This window comes from Dipodomys ordii, unplaced genomic scaffold (assembly GCF_000151885.1).
Source record: "Dipodomys ordii isolate 6190 unplaced genomic scaffold, Dord_2.0 Scaffold23, whole genome shotgun sequence".
Lineage (NCBI taxonomy): Eukaryota > Metazoa > Chordata > Mammalia > Rodentia > Heteromyidae > Dipodomys > Dipodomys ordii.
In genome coordinates this window covers 6,118,887-6,130,668 of record NW_012267239.1, presented here as the reverse complement: position 1 = coordinate 6,130,668, position 11,782 = coordinate 6,118,887, and the positions used below count along the sequence as shown (strand labels likewise).

At 58.7% G+C, this 11,782-nt stretch overlaps 2 protein-coding genes across 2 annotated transcripts in view; one reads left to right on the top strand and one right to left on the bottom strand.

The window, feature by feature from the left end:
• Sgsm1 (small G protein signaling modulator 1) overlaps positions 1-4,299 on the top strand; it is a 30,777-nt gene extending 26,478 nt beyond the window's left edge. Inside the window, exons 21-23 of the mRNA XM_013014334.1 lie at positions 1,705-1,801; positions 3,400-3,567; positions 4,123-4,299. Of these exons, the coding sequence (XP_012869788.1) occupies positions 1,705-1,801; positions 3,400-3,567; positions 4,123-4,211 (354 nt within the window). The 3' untranslated portion in view covers positions 4,212-4,299. The remainder of the gene's footprint in view (positions 1-1,704; positions 1,802-3,399; positions 3,568-4,122) is intronic.
• A 3,696-nt stretch (positions 4,300-7,995) lies between these two features.
• Tmem211 (transmembrane protein 211) lies at positions 7,996-11,382 on the bottom strand. Its single transcript, XM_013014370.1, has 3 exons — positions 11,182-11,382; positions 10,329-10,467; positions 7,996-8,441 (listed from the first exon to the last, which is right to left on the bottom strand). The coding sequence occupies exons 1-3, from the start codon at positions 11,380-11,382 to the stop codon at positions 8,179-8,181; spliced, it is 603 nt and encodes a 200-aa protein (XP_012869824.1). The 3' UTR covers positions 7,996-8,178.
• Positions 11,383-11,782: the final 400 nt, after the last annotated feature.

Below are 11,782 nucleotides of genomic sequence, written 5' to 3'. Positions count from 1 at the left end.
CCTGTGCCCACCCTCCTGTGCCCACCCTCCTGTGCCCACCCTCCTGTGCCCGTCCCCCTGTGCCCGTCCCCCTGTGCCTGGCCTCCTTTGCCCGGCCTCCTGTGCCTGCACTGCTGGCTGGCCCCATTCCCATCCTCCCAGGCATCCCCGCGTTGGTGACATGATCACCTCCATGCCGTTAAAAGCCTTTACTACAAAGATGCAAACGTGTGCACCCCGAAAGCCTTTACTACAAAGATGCAAACGTGTGCACCCCACGGCCTCGGCGCCGCCCTGTGGGGTGGGGAGGCTCAGGTCCCCCGCCGCCGCGAGGGCTGGGCTGCTGCCGGTCTGGCGGCCCCGCGTCGGGCTGCGGGCCTGCCCCGCTCCCCCCTCCCCGCTGGCTGCGGGCCTGCCCCGCTCCCCCCTCCCCGCTGGCTGCGGGCCTGCCCCGCTCCCCCCTCCCCGCTGGCTGCGGGGCCTCCCCCCTCCCCGCTGGCTTGCAGGGCGGGCCCCAGGGGTTCCCGCATGAGTCTTCCCGCACGCATGCTGCGGCGTTGCGCCTGTTGTGACGCCACGCACGCGCTGGCCTCACGCCTCAACCTCAGCACATCCGCTGTGACGTCATGTGCTCGAGGGTCACGTCAGCTGTGACTGCACATCTGCCGTGGCGTTGGGACCCCTGTGACGCCACACATCCAGTGACACCACGCCCGTCCCGGCACTCTGTCCTTGCCGACCACGCCGCCCTGCGGACGCGGGGCTCGGGGTCACGTCTGCGGACGCGGGGCTCGGGGTCACGCCCGTCACACCGCCCTGCAGACGCGGGGCTCGGGTTCATGCGTGCATCTCTTGTGCCGTGGGCCATTCGAGACCGTCTCCAGTTTGGCATTACTTCGAGTGACGCCGCTGTACGCATTCACTCGCCAGCTTTGGGAAGCACCGGGGTTTGATCTCAGGACCTTGACTTTCTAGTAGATGCGCTCCTCGAGCTACACCTCCAGCCCTTTTTGGTCCAATTTTGAGACAGGGTCTCTCTTTCTTCCCAGGCTGGCCTCCTTATGCTTCCCTCCTTAGCTGGGATAACACCCCGCTTTTTCTACTGAGATGGCGACTTAAAAACGTTCCCCTCCCCTGGGTTGTTGCAGAACTACAATCCTTCCTTCCAGTCTCAGCTTCCTGCTTAGCTGGGGTTACAGGTGCGAGCCACCAGGACCCCGCCCCCATGTACACACGTTTTGTGGACATGCTTTCATTTTCTGGGGACTAAAATGTAGAGTGGAATCATGAATCATGGTGACCCTGTGTTTCACTTTTCCAGAAACTTCCTGTGTTTCCCATGGAGCAGTACCAGTTTGCATTCCCAGGATCAGTGTACACGGATTCCCATTGCTCCTTATCCTAGCCAACACTTACTCCTGTCTACCATTTTGATTTGGGCTCCCATGGGTGTGTTCCAGTGTGGGTTTTAGTTGCATTTCCCCTGTGATTGCCCGATGTGGAGCCTCCTGGGCATTACTGTATCTCTGGACGGACACTTATTGCTAGCCTTGGGGACAGTCCACAGCTCCTGGTTGCCGAGGGCTGACTGGGCGCGGTGTGCTCATGCACCATTGCTGAGGGCTGACTGGGCGCGGTGTGCTCATGCGCCATCGCTGATTCAGCTGACTGCTTTGGCCCAGCGCCTTGCTGCCAGGCTGACACGGCCTCTCCTTCCTCCGACAGATCCTGGACTCAGAGCTGTTCGAGCTGATGCACCAGAATGGGGACTACACGCACTTCTACTTCTGCTACCGCTGGTTCCTGCTGGATTTCAAGCGAGGTATGGACTTGACTGTGGGACCTTGTTCTTGCTCTCTTCATACCAGAAGCTCAGGGGAGGGGAGGCAGCAGAAGAGCACATTTATCTAGGTTTATATGTCCAAATTTATCCAAATCATTGTCATCGTAATGACCTTTCAGGAGCCAGGTGTGGTTCGTGCCTGTAATCCCATCTACTCAGAAGGCAGAGATAGGAAGATCGTGGTCTGAGTCCAGCGAGGTTCTATACGAAGAACCCACTGAAAAGCAAACAAGGGCTGGAGACGTGGCACAGGGGATCGAGGGCCTGCCTAGCAAGTGCGACTCCCAGCCCCGCCAAAGACATGAAATAAAAATCTAACACGTAGGAGACGTGTGTTAAGCGCACGGACTGTGCTCAGCCAGTTGTGTTCTCCCTGGCCCTTCACCACACACAGCATCCTCACCCCATGCGCCGGTGGGTGAGAGGCCCAAGGAGGGAAGGAAGGTGCTAGAAGTGATGCAGCCACATCTCCAGCCGAGCAGAGCCCTGCTTAGAACACTTGCTGTCTTCTGGCGTGCGTGCGTGTCTGTCTGTGTCTGTGTGTGCCAGTACTGGCCCCCTGCCCTTGCTTGGCTATGTTGTTCAAGGTTAGCCCTGTTTCCACGTCTCGCTTTTGGCTGGTTCATTGGAAACCCAGAGTCTCTCGGATGTGTCTGTTTAAGCTGGCTTTGAACTCTGATCCTCCGATCTCAGCCTCCCGAGTAGCTAGGATTACAGGCGTGAGCCACCAGCGCCCGGCTTTTCTTCTGTCTCGTTACTGGACTTGCAGGCAGCCCCCCGCTCTGGGGTGCTACTGAGCATGAACGGCGTCCGCTGCCGAGGGCCAGGGCCCTGCGGACCACCCCTGCTGGTGCTCGGCTCCTGCGCTCCCAGTGTCGGCGCTGGAAGGGCCTTCCCCGCTCCCGGTCACACACCGTCCTGCAGATGGGGAAAACCAAGGTGTGGGGGGCGAAATGGATCCAGCTCTCCTGCTCTGACCGCAGCTCTGTCTGCTGCGCTGGGGCACTGGCACACATCCCTGCTGCTCCACGATTGTCCCAGAGCGTCTCCTGGGGAGGGGGTGCCGGCAAGGGGGGGGGAACTGACCCCACGCGCATGCGTGCCGGTGGCTGGGTACAGCGCGTGGCTGACGGCTGACCCATGCGCATGCGTGTCGGGTCGGTGTCTCGGTAGAGCGCGTGTCTGATGGCTGACCCATGCGCACGTGTGTCGGTGGCTGGGTAGAGCGCGTGTCTGACGGCTGACCCATGCGCACGCGTGTCGGTGTCTCAGTAGAGCGCGTGTCTGACGGCTGACCCATGCGCATGCGTGTCGGCGTCTCGGCAGAGCGCGTGTCTGACGGCTGACCCATGCGCATGCGTGTCGGCGTCTCGGTAGAACGCGTGTCTGACGCTGACCCATGCGCATGCGTGTCGGTGTCTCTACGAGCGCGTGTCTGACGCTGACCCATGCGCACGCGTGTCGGCGTTTCGGTAGAGCGCGTGTCTGACGCTGACCCATTGCGCATGCGTGTCGGTGTCTCGGTAGAGCGCGTGTCTGCCGCTGACCCATGCGCATGCGTGTCGGTGTCTCGGCAGAACTCGTGTACGACGACGTGTTCTCAGTGTGGGAGACCATCTGGGCAGCCAAGCACGTGTCGTCAGCGCACTACGTGCTGTTCATCGCGCTGGCCCTGGTGGAGGTCTACCGGGACATCATCTTGGAGAACAACATGGACTTCACCGACATCATCAAGTTCTTTAACGGTACCCCGTGGCCGGGGCGGGCGCGGCGCGGCGGGGCCCTGCCCACATCCCGTGGCACTTTCCAGAAGGACAGAGGATGTACTGCTTCTCCAGGAGCAGGGCTCAGGGCAAAGCCCAAGAGTTGCAGACTTTTGTCCCCAGGCTGGCCTCGAACCTTGATTCTCCAGATCTCAGCCTCCTGAGTAGCTAGGATGACAGACGTGAGCCGCCGGCGCCAGGCACCTCCCTGCCCCCTTAAAAGGCTGTGGGCTAGCCAGGCTCCAGCGGCTCACGTCTGTCATCCTAGCTACTCAGGAGGCTGAGATTTTAGGATCACAGTTCAAAGCCAGCCTAGGCAGGAAAGTCCACGAGACTCCTATTTCCAATTAACCATTAAAAAGCCAGAGATGGAGCTGTTGCCCAAGTGGTAGAGCGCCAACCTTGAGCAGAAGAAGCTGAGTTCAAGCCCCAGTAGTCACACACACACACACACACACAGAGTTGTGTGTTGGGGCCCTGGCGGAGTCCACTCTGGGACTGGAGGCTGACAGTGAAATTTGTCTTCTGCTCTTGCAGAAATGGCTGAGCGACACAACACCAAGCAAGTCCTGAAGCTGGCCCGGGACCTGGTGTACAAGGTGCAGACCCTCATTGAAAACAAGTGAGGCCTTCTCTTCCCGTCCTCCACCTCCTCCCCCGCCGGAATGAAGCGAGGCTGGCTTGGGGTCCCAGCGTCCAGGCGTAGCATGGACGGCGCAGAGACACAGATGCCTTGACCGGGGTGGCCCTTCCAGCTCAGCCTTACTGTTTGACCAAAGATGGTTGGAGCGCCCGCCTCTCCCTGGTGGAGCTGGGGTGTGGGTGGAGGTGGCCTCTCTTCCCTCCCGTCCCGGGTTCCCTTTCCCTCATCTTTGCATCTTTTGGGAAATAGGTGTAACAGAGCTCTCCAGGGCTCCCTCTCAGTTTTACTGACATTTGACGCTAGGGGGCGCCCTGTGCACTGGGGAATCAGCATCCCTGCTTTCTACACCTCCACCCCAAATGTCCTGTTTGCCAAAAGCCCTGTGGGGCAAAATTGCCCCCCATTTAAGAAGCCCTGGCTTCGATGAGGGCCCCTTGCTTTATCCTAAGTTCCCCTCTGCCCCAGACCTCCAGGGTCCCAGAAGGAAAAGCACACACAAGTCCTAGATCTCCGCTGTGGACCTAGCTTCCATTGCTAGATTTCCTCTTTTTTTTCCCTCTTCTGATGACAAGAGAAAAATGCCCTGTGAGGGTGACAGGGCCCGGAAGTGTCTGCGGGGGAGGGGTTTCCTCCACCCCACTGCCCCCCTTCACGGGAGGGCCTGGCCGCCCGTCAGCCTCCTGGGCACGGGAAGGCGCGTGCCAGGCCGGGCGGTGCCCGGGCTCCCTGGTCAGGGAGCCAAGATGGCGAAGACAGCTGCTGGCAAGGGCAGATCTGGCCTGGGTTTTCTTCAGGGAGGATCTGGTTGGCCGGTCCGCCCCCATGCCACCAACAGCCCCTGATTGGTGGGGGTGAGTGCCCTGGCCACCTGCCCCAAGCAGAAGGCAGGCTGCCAACCCCCTCGGGGAAGGGAGGGGGACCCGCCGTCTTGTGGGGTGATGAGATTTCAGAGAGGATGCAGATGGGGACGGAAGCTGTGGTGGCGGGGACACGTCTGCCACCCCGAGGTCAACAGCCCACGGTGGCTTCCTTGCCACACCCACCTCAGGAGGGGCCGACAGGCGTGGGGCAGGACGGACAGACTTGTCGGTGGCCCTTCTGCCCCGCGGGGACAGCTCCGTGGGAGACGAGATTCCGCAGAGCAGAAGTGTGTGTGGGGGGGGGGGGAACGTGACATTGCCAGCCACTGCTCGAGCCTCGCCTCCCCTGCCTGGTCGCCTGCTCCCCCTTTTCCCCTTCCCCACCTCAGATAAAAGTTTATTTTGCTACTCAGCTGTTCCTGCACAGAAGGGTTTGCATTTTAGCACAGCCTGGTCCCAGACCTCCTGATCCTTATTTATTTTTGTAAGAGACACATCTTGAAGCACAGCACAAGGTCCTCCCCCCACCCATTCTCCCTCCTCCCTCCCCGCTCCCCCGCCCCCCTCCCCGTTCCCCCGCCCTGTGGTGTCGCCAAGAGCCTGTGTGATGTCGCTCAGAGCCACTCCTTTCCACCGACTGCGCTCCTGCGCGCAGACGTGTGTCCACTGTGTGTGTCCAGTGTCCTGGAGCCGGCCGTGGGCGTCGGCCTCTCCGTTAAGTGCCCTCTTTTTTTCTCAGTGTTGTGAATTTAACTTACAGATGTTTACTGAAGAGTTGTGTCTATCTCTAGAGAAAAAAATATATATATATATATATGAGCAGAGAAACATGTGGATCTGTGTTGGTTTTTGTTTCTTTGGAGAATATGCTTTTAACGTGAGAAAAAGAAAACAAATGTTCACAGCCAGGTGCTGGTGGCTCACGCCTGTAAATCCCAGTCACTCAGGAAGCTGAAATATGAAGATCCAGGTTCAAAGCCAGCCTCAGCAAGAAAAGTCCTTGAGACTCTTTAGCTCTAATTAACCAGCAAAAAAGCTGGACTCAAATGGTAGAGTGCAAACCTTGAGTGAAAAAGCTAAGAGACAATGCACAGGCCCCGAGTTCAAATCCCAGGATCTGCCCTTCCTCCCTCCATACCCCCCCCAAAAGAAGAGTATAGGTTTAATCACAACCATTGGCTTATCTCCTGCGTGTGTGGGTCAGCGTCCGCACTGGGCTCTGCTGGTCTCTATCAGACTTCTTTGTAGGTCTGGGATCAGCTGAGGCAGCTCTGACATTGGGTAGTTCAGGGAGCCAGGGGTCTCTCAATCCTGCAGCAAGGTAGCTCAGGCTGATGTACGAGGCCAGGAAAGCACAGGTGGGGAGAGTAAGCGGGCACAGATCTCCTGGGGTCAGCATGGAGGTAAAGGTGTAGAAGCCACCCCTCCTTCGTGCTGTGAACATCGCCAGTCTTCACTAAGGTGCTGGACGCAGGCCAGGACCGAAGCCAGTCCCCCTGCGGATCCCACCGGCATCAGATGCAAAACAAGTTACTGTTGCACTGGGCCACGCTGAACCCTCACACCCTGTGCTTGTCTTGTTTCCCTATAGGACACAGTGTGACAGAGACTCAGGGTAGTTACAAACATGGACATTGTATCAGGTCACACAAGCCACACAGGCAGCTTTGCTCCAGCTGGCCCAGAGACCCGGGGCCCAAGCAACGAGGCAGTTTCTGAGCAAAAGCAGCTTTGGTGGGGGCAGGCAGAGGCTGGCGGGGGGGGGGGCTGGCTGGCCTGGCGTGAGCATCACGGTGCTGACCATGCAGTCTGCCTCTGTTCTGCTGCGTCCGGGGGTGGCTCAGGGCTCTGACCATCTGGCTTCTGAGCGGCCGAGCCCGTGGCCAGCCTGAGCTCAGGACGGGTGCAGAGGCTAGGGGGACAGCACAACGTCACCCTCCCCAAGACCCCCACTGCCAGCCAGCTGCTGATGGCTTGAATCACCAGCACGGGGACCACGCGCGATCCCTGGGGCTTTTCCATCCGGTCCCAGCGCTGTGCGGGCTTCACCCGACCCCCCCCCGGCTGGCACTGCTCACACGTGAGGGCACCGAGGAGCTGCAGGTGGGCACGGCTCTCAGCGAGCATGCGAGCGCCCCTGAATTAAAATGGGGAGCGGAGCAGAACGCCGGCGGCTCACACCTGTCATCCTAGCTGCTCAGGAGGCTGAGATCTGAGGATCTCAGTAGGACTATGAAGTGGTAGAGTGTTAGCCTTGAGCAAAAAGAGCTCAGGGACAGTGTCCGGGCCCAGAGTCAAAGCCCCGGGATTGACACTAATAAAGAACTAAAAATAAGTCACAATGTGGAAAGCCCTGAGCGGGTGCACTGGGGAGTCACCAGCGTGGAGAGGCGGATCCTAGACGCCCATCCCCCCCAGCACAGGCGCCACATCTGGGTGGTATACAATGGGTGCTTCCTAACTGTCTTTTTATTTTGCCAGTCCTGGGGCTTGAACTCAAGGCCTGGGCGCTGTCCCTGAGCTTCTTTTGCTCATGGCTAGCGCTCTACCACTTGAACTACAGCACCACTTCCAGTTTTTTCTGCTTATGTGGTACTGAGGAATCGAACCCAGGGCCTCAGGCATGCAAGGCAAGCGCTCTACCACTGAGCCACCTTCCCAGCCCCTCCTAAATGTCTCCTGGAAAACAATGTTCAAATCCTCCAAGAAGGGAAGATTTACACGCAGGGGTGGAAGACAGAGACAGACACAGCAGCCCGTGAAAAGACATAGTATTGGAGCAACATCTGGGTGTTTCTTCCAGCTCAAGGTGCCCTGCATAAACACTCAGGTTCTGTCATGTGAGGCTCACATAGCTAGCGGAGGGGGGGGCTCCACGTGGGGCGCAGAGCAGAGGGTTTGTTTGCATCGTGCGTCTCGGTCTCATGAAATGGGCAGGATCTCCACACAAGCAAGCAATGGCTCCAGAGAGGTGAAGCGTGCGACTCGAGGTCACACAGCATGGAAGCAGCAGAGGTGGGGTTTGAACCTGAATATGTGGGGATTTCATGTGGCTGGAGGGTGGACGCTGTCTGCTCTTCCTTGGGGGCTCTATTTGCTCATTTCTGGCACGATGATGATTCTCTGGGTGTCGCTGGAGAAGACCACAGGCCGTCCCTGGGCCTTGGTTTTGGGGGGGCACCCAATGAGAGGCAGGAGGCTGGTCAGGACCGCGTTGAGCATGGCGGTCCCGTAGCCCCAGCCCAGCCGGCACCTCCCGCCATGCTGCACTGAGGAGACACCGCAGGCTTCTTTGGCAAACGGGGAGGCCAGGGCGGCTGGGAAAACCAGTAGGCCTGCGATGGTGATGGCAGCTGCAGGCAGCAGAGAGACAGCCAGCGTTGCCAAGGGGCGCAGGGGGATCGCTCCACCCCTCACTTCCCAACGCCGCCACTTCCCAGGCTCCTGCCTGTCCATTCATTATCCGTCCACCTCCCACCTGCCATCCATCCATCCATCCACATCCACATCTACCCACCCACCTACCATCCATCCACATCCACACATCCACCCACCCATCTACCATCCATCCATCCATCCATCTACCCACCATCCCTTCACATCCACATCCACCCATCCACCTACCATTCATCCACATCCTCTCATCAACCTGCCACTCATCCTTCCATCCACCCATCCACCCACCCATCACCCACCTATCCATCCATCCATCCATCCATCCACCATCCATCTGTCCATCTACCCATGCATTATCCACTCATCCATTTATCTACCATCCACCATCCATCCACCCATTCATCAATCTATTCATCCATCCACCATCCATTTACCCACCCATCCATTTGTCCATCTATCCATTACCTACTCATCCCATCCACCTATCCACCAGCCACCCACCCATCTATCCATCCACTCACCCACCATCCATTCATCCATCCACCTACCCATCTACCTACCCATCCAAATATCCATACACCCACACACCCATCCATCCACTCTCCACCCATCCGTTCACCCATCCGCCATCCACTTGCTCACCCACCCACTCATGCACTAACTCCGCCAAGCTGTTGGAGCGACAGCACTGATTACTAGAGAAGTGAAAAAACCACGAGGAACCGCCTGTCCCGCATCACAATGGCTACTGCTCAACAAATAAAAAGAAAGGAAAAGAGAAAGTGTTGTCACAGATGTGGAGACAGGAGCCGTGGAAGGATTGTTGGGAGAAGGTGGTGGGGCTGCTGTGGAAGCCGCGTGCTGCAGCCCGGGCCCTGTGGGCCTCATGCAGTGCTGTCTTCAACTACCAGGAGGCGCGGGCAGGGCGTGTCAGTCAGTGCAGGGCAGCAGGGCTGGGGGCGGCCCTGTGAGGGGACCGGAGCTCAGCGCAGTGGCCAGGTCTGGGCAGAGCCCTGGGTGAAGCTGAGAGTCTGACACAGGAAGAGCTGGCAGAGAGATCTCAGGGCTGGGGTGCGTAAGCCACAGAGAGCCAACCTTGGGGGCTGGAGCGTCCTGAGCCTGGAGCAGGGGAAGAGAGGAGGCTGGGGGGGGCAGACAGGGGAGGAGCCGTTCGGGTTTGCAGGGACAGGTCATCCAGGCCGCCTGGCCTGATCCCATTTCATCTTCAGAGCAAGACCTGTTTGTCCAGTGATTTCGGGGCTGGCGGGGGGGGGGAAGGGGGCAGTGGCGGGAGGTGGCACCAGGGAGGTGGGGGAGGGGCTCAGATGGCAGGTGGGGATGGGCACGGCTGTGTGGAGTGTGACCTGCCCGACTGTACAGCACCATGGCCCTGGTGAAGATGGTGCTGATTGGAAGGAGGGAAGGGAACCCAGGGGGGACAGGTCCTTCAAACCGGGTGGGCCCTGGACAGGTGTGGGCAGCAGCATTAAGATGTCTACCTTTCCCCATTTCTTTTTTTGTTTTCTGGTCGGTCGTGGGGCCTGATCTCTGGGCCTGGGCACTGTCCCTCAGCTCTTCAGCTCAAGGCTAGCACTCTACCATTTGAGCCACAGCACCACTTCCGGCTTTCTCCGCTTATGTGGTGCTGAGGAATTGAACCCAGGGCCTCATGCATGCACAGCGAGCACTCTACCACTGAGCCACCTTCCCAGCCCCTCCCTATTTCTTAATTTCTTAAACAAGCAGGAATCTTTGAGCTCTGACCTAAGAAGCAGACTGCTCACAGGTGCATTCATTCCTTCGTCCATGCATTCCACCTTACTGTGTATGTGCGGTGGGTTTACCTGACGCTGCCTGGATCCCCGGCATTGGGCCGGTGCCGCTTCTTGGACACAGCCCTTTGGGGGCCAGGGCCCAGGACAGGAGGAGGGCAGCACTGCAGCCTAGCAGGAGCCAGCCGCCCAGAAGCAGCACGACTGAGACCTGGCCGGAGACAGAGCCGGGAGGGCAGGGTGGAGCCGCTGCTGGAGCAGCTACTAAGCACCCCCCCCCCCATACACACACCCCAGGAGCTCTGAGCTGCCCTCTTCCCTCTGCTACTGGTAAACTGTGGTCCGGATGTAAGATTCAGACCCAGTGTCCACCTGGCCCTGTCTGTATTATATGCCCGAAAAGCACTTAAGTGTCCACCCTGTTGTTGATTTTGGCAACGTGCAACACAACCAGGCCTTAACTTTCCGGGTAGGTTGTTTTACTGCACATCTCAGAGCCTGGGGTGGTCCTCGTAGATTCTCAGAGTGATGGATGTGATTTTTCCAGCAGGTGGCAGTATAGAGTCCTAATGAATAGGTACCATTTCCTCTTGATTTACCCAGGAGCTGGTAGCTGCCTTCAGAATCATCTCAGAACCATCGTGAAACACAGGGGGGGGCCACACCCCCCCCTCACCTACACCTTTGGAGCCTCTAGTAGAGGCCAGACTGGCATATTTGCAACGTTTCGTGGGTGTTTCTGAAAGGCGGCTGGGGTGAAGAAGTTGTGTGCTCAGTTTTAAGGAGGCTTTAGTGGATGTTCAAAGGCACTGGGGCACCAGTGAGGAAAGGAGCTTCAGAACCCTTTGTCTGGGTATTGGGTCTCTAGGCTGGAGGGTTTCACGGGTCCCTGGGAGCCTGGTGACTTGCAAACGGCAGGTCTCACCTTCCAGGCAAAGCCAGGAATGTCGTCTAGGGACCTGAAGGCCGAGCAGCTCTGGTTTCGGCTGTCCCCTGGGGGCCAGGAGCAGTAGGTGAGGATGCCAAAGGAGAAGGCGGGCGTCTGGAACCAGGCAGGCGAGAGCAGGCTGAGAGCCGAGACGCAGGTGAGGGACAGGCCCAGCGCTGCCCTCACGCCGCCCACCATCAGGAAGCGTGGGTGACCTGGAGGTCAAGGGCAGGTTAGCAGGGCCACTGCGGGACCCAGGCGTCCCCAGCCCGGGCCCCACGCAGTGGTCAGAGCCCAAGGTATCCTCCCCACCCACGTCTGGCCGGAGCTGGTACTGGCCTCAGTGGGAGGAGCAACAACAGCAAAGCTGATGGTGCCGAGCTGGGAAGATGGGCCCAAGAATACACGGTGCCACCCCGCCTCTGCATGGCCCACCACACAGCCAGGCAACGCCCTCATTGTTCCCACTTTCCTTCATGTATCCATCTGCTTCCCATTTATCCACCATCCATCACCCACCATCCATCATCCACCATCTACCATCCATCCACCCATCCATCCATCCATCCATCCACCCATCCATCCATCCATCCATCCA

Bases quoted from the DNA above. Each gene is read 5' to 3' on its own strand.
- Tmem211 (XM_013014370.1), bottom strand. From the start codon at position 11,382: ATGGTGGGCGGCGTGAGGGCAGCGCTGGGCCTGTCCCTCACCTGCGTC. The intron at 10,468-11,181 runs GTGAGACCTGCC...GTCTCCGGCCAG, and splicing joins TTCCTGGCTTTGCCTGGAAG to GTCTCAGTCGTGCTGCTTCT. The intron at 8,442-10,328 runs GTAAACCCACCG...TGCTGCCTGCAG, and splicing joins GGGGATCCAGGCAGCGTCAG to CTGCCATCACCATCGCAGGC.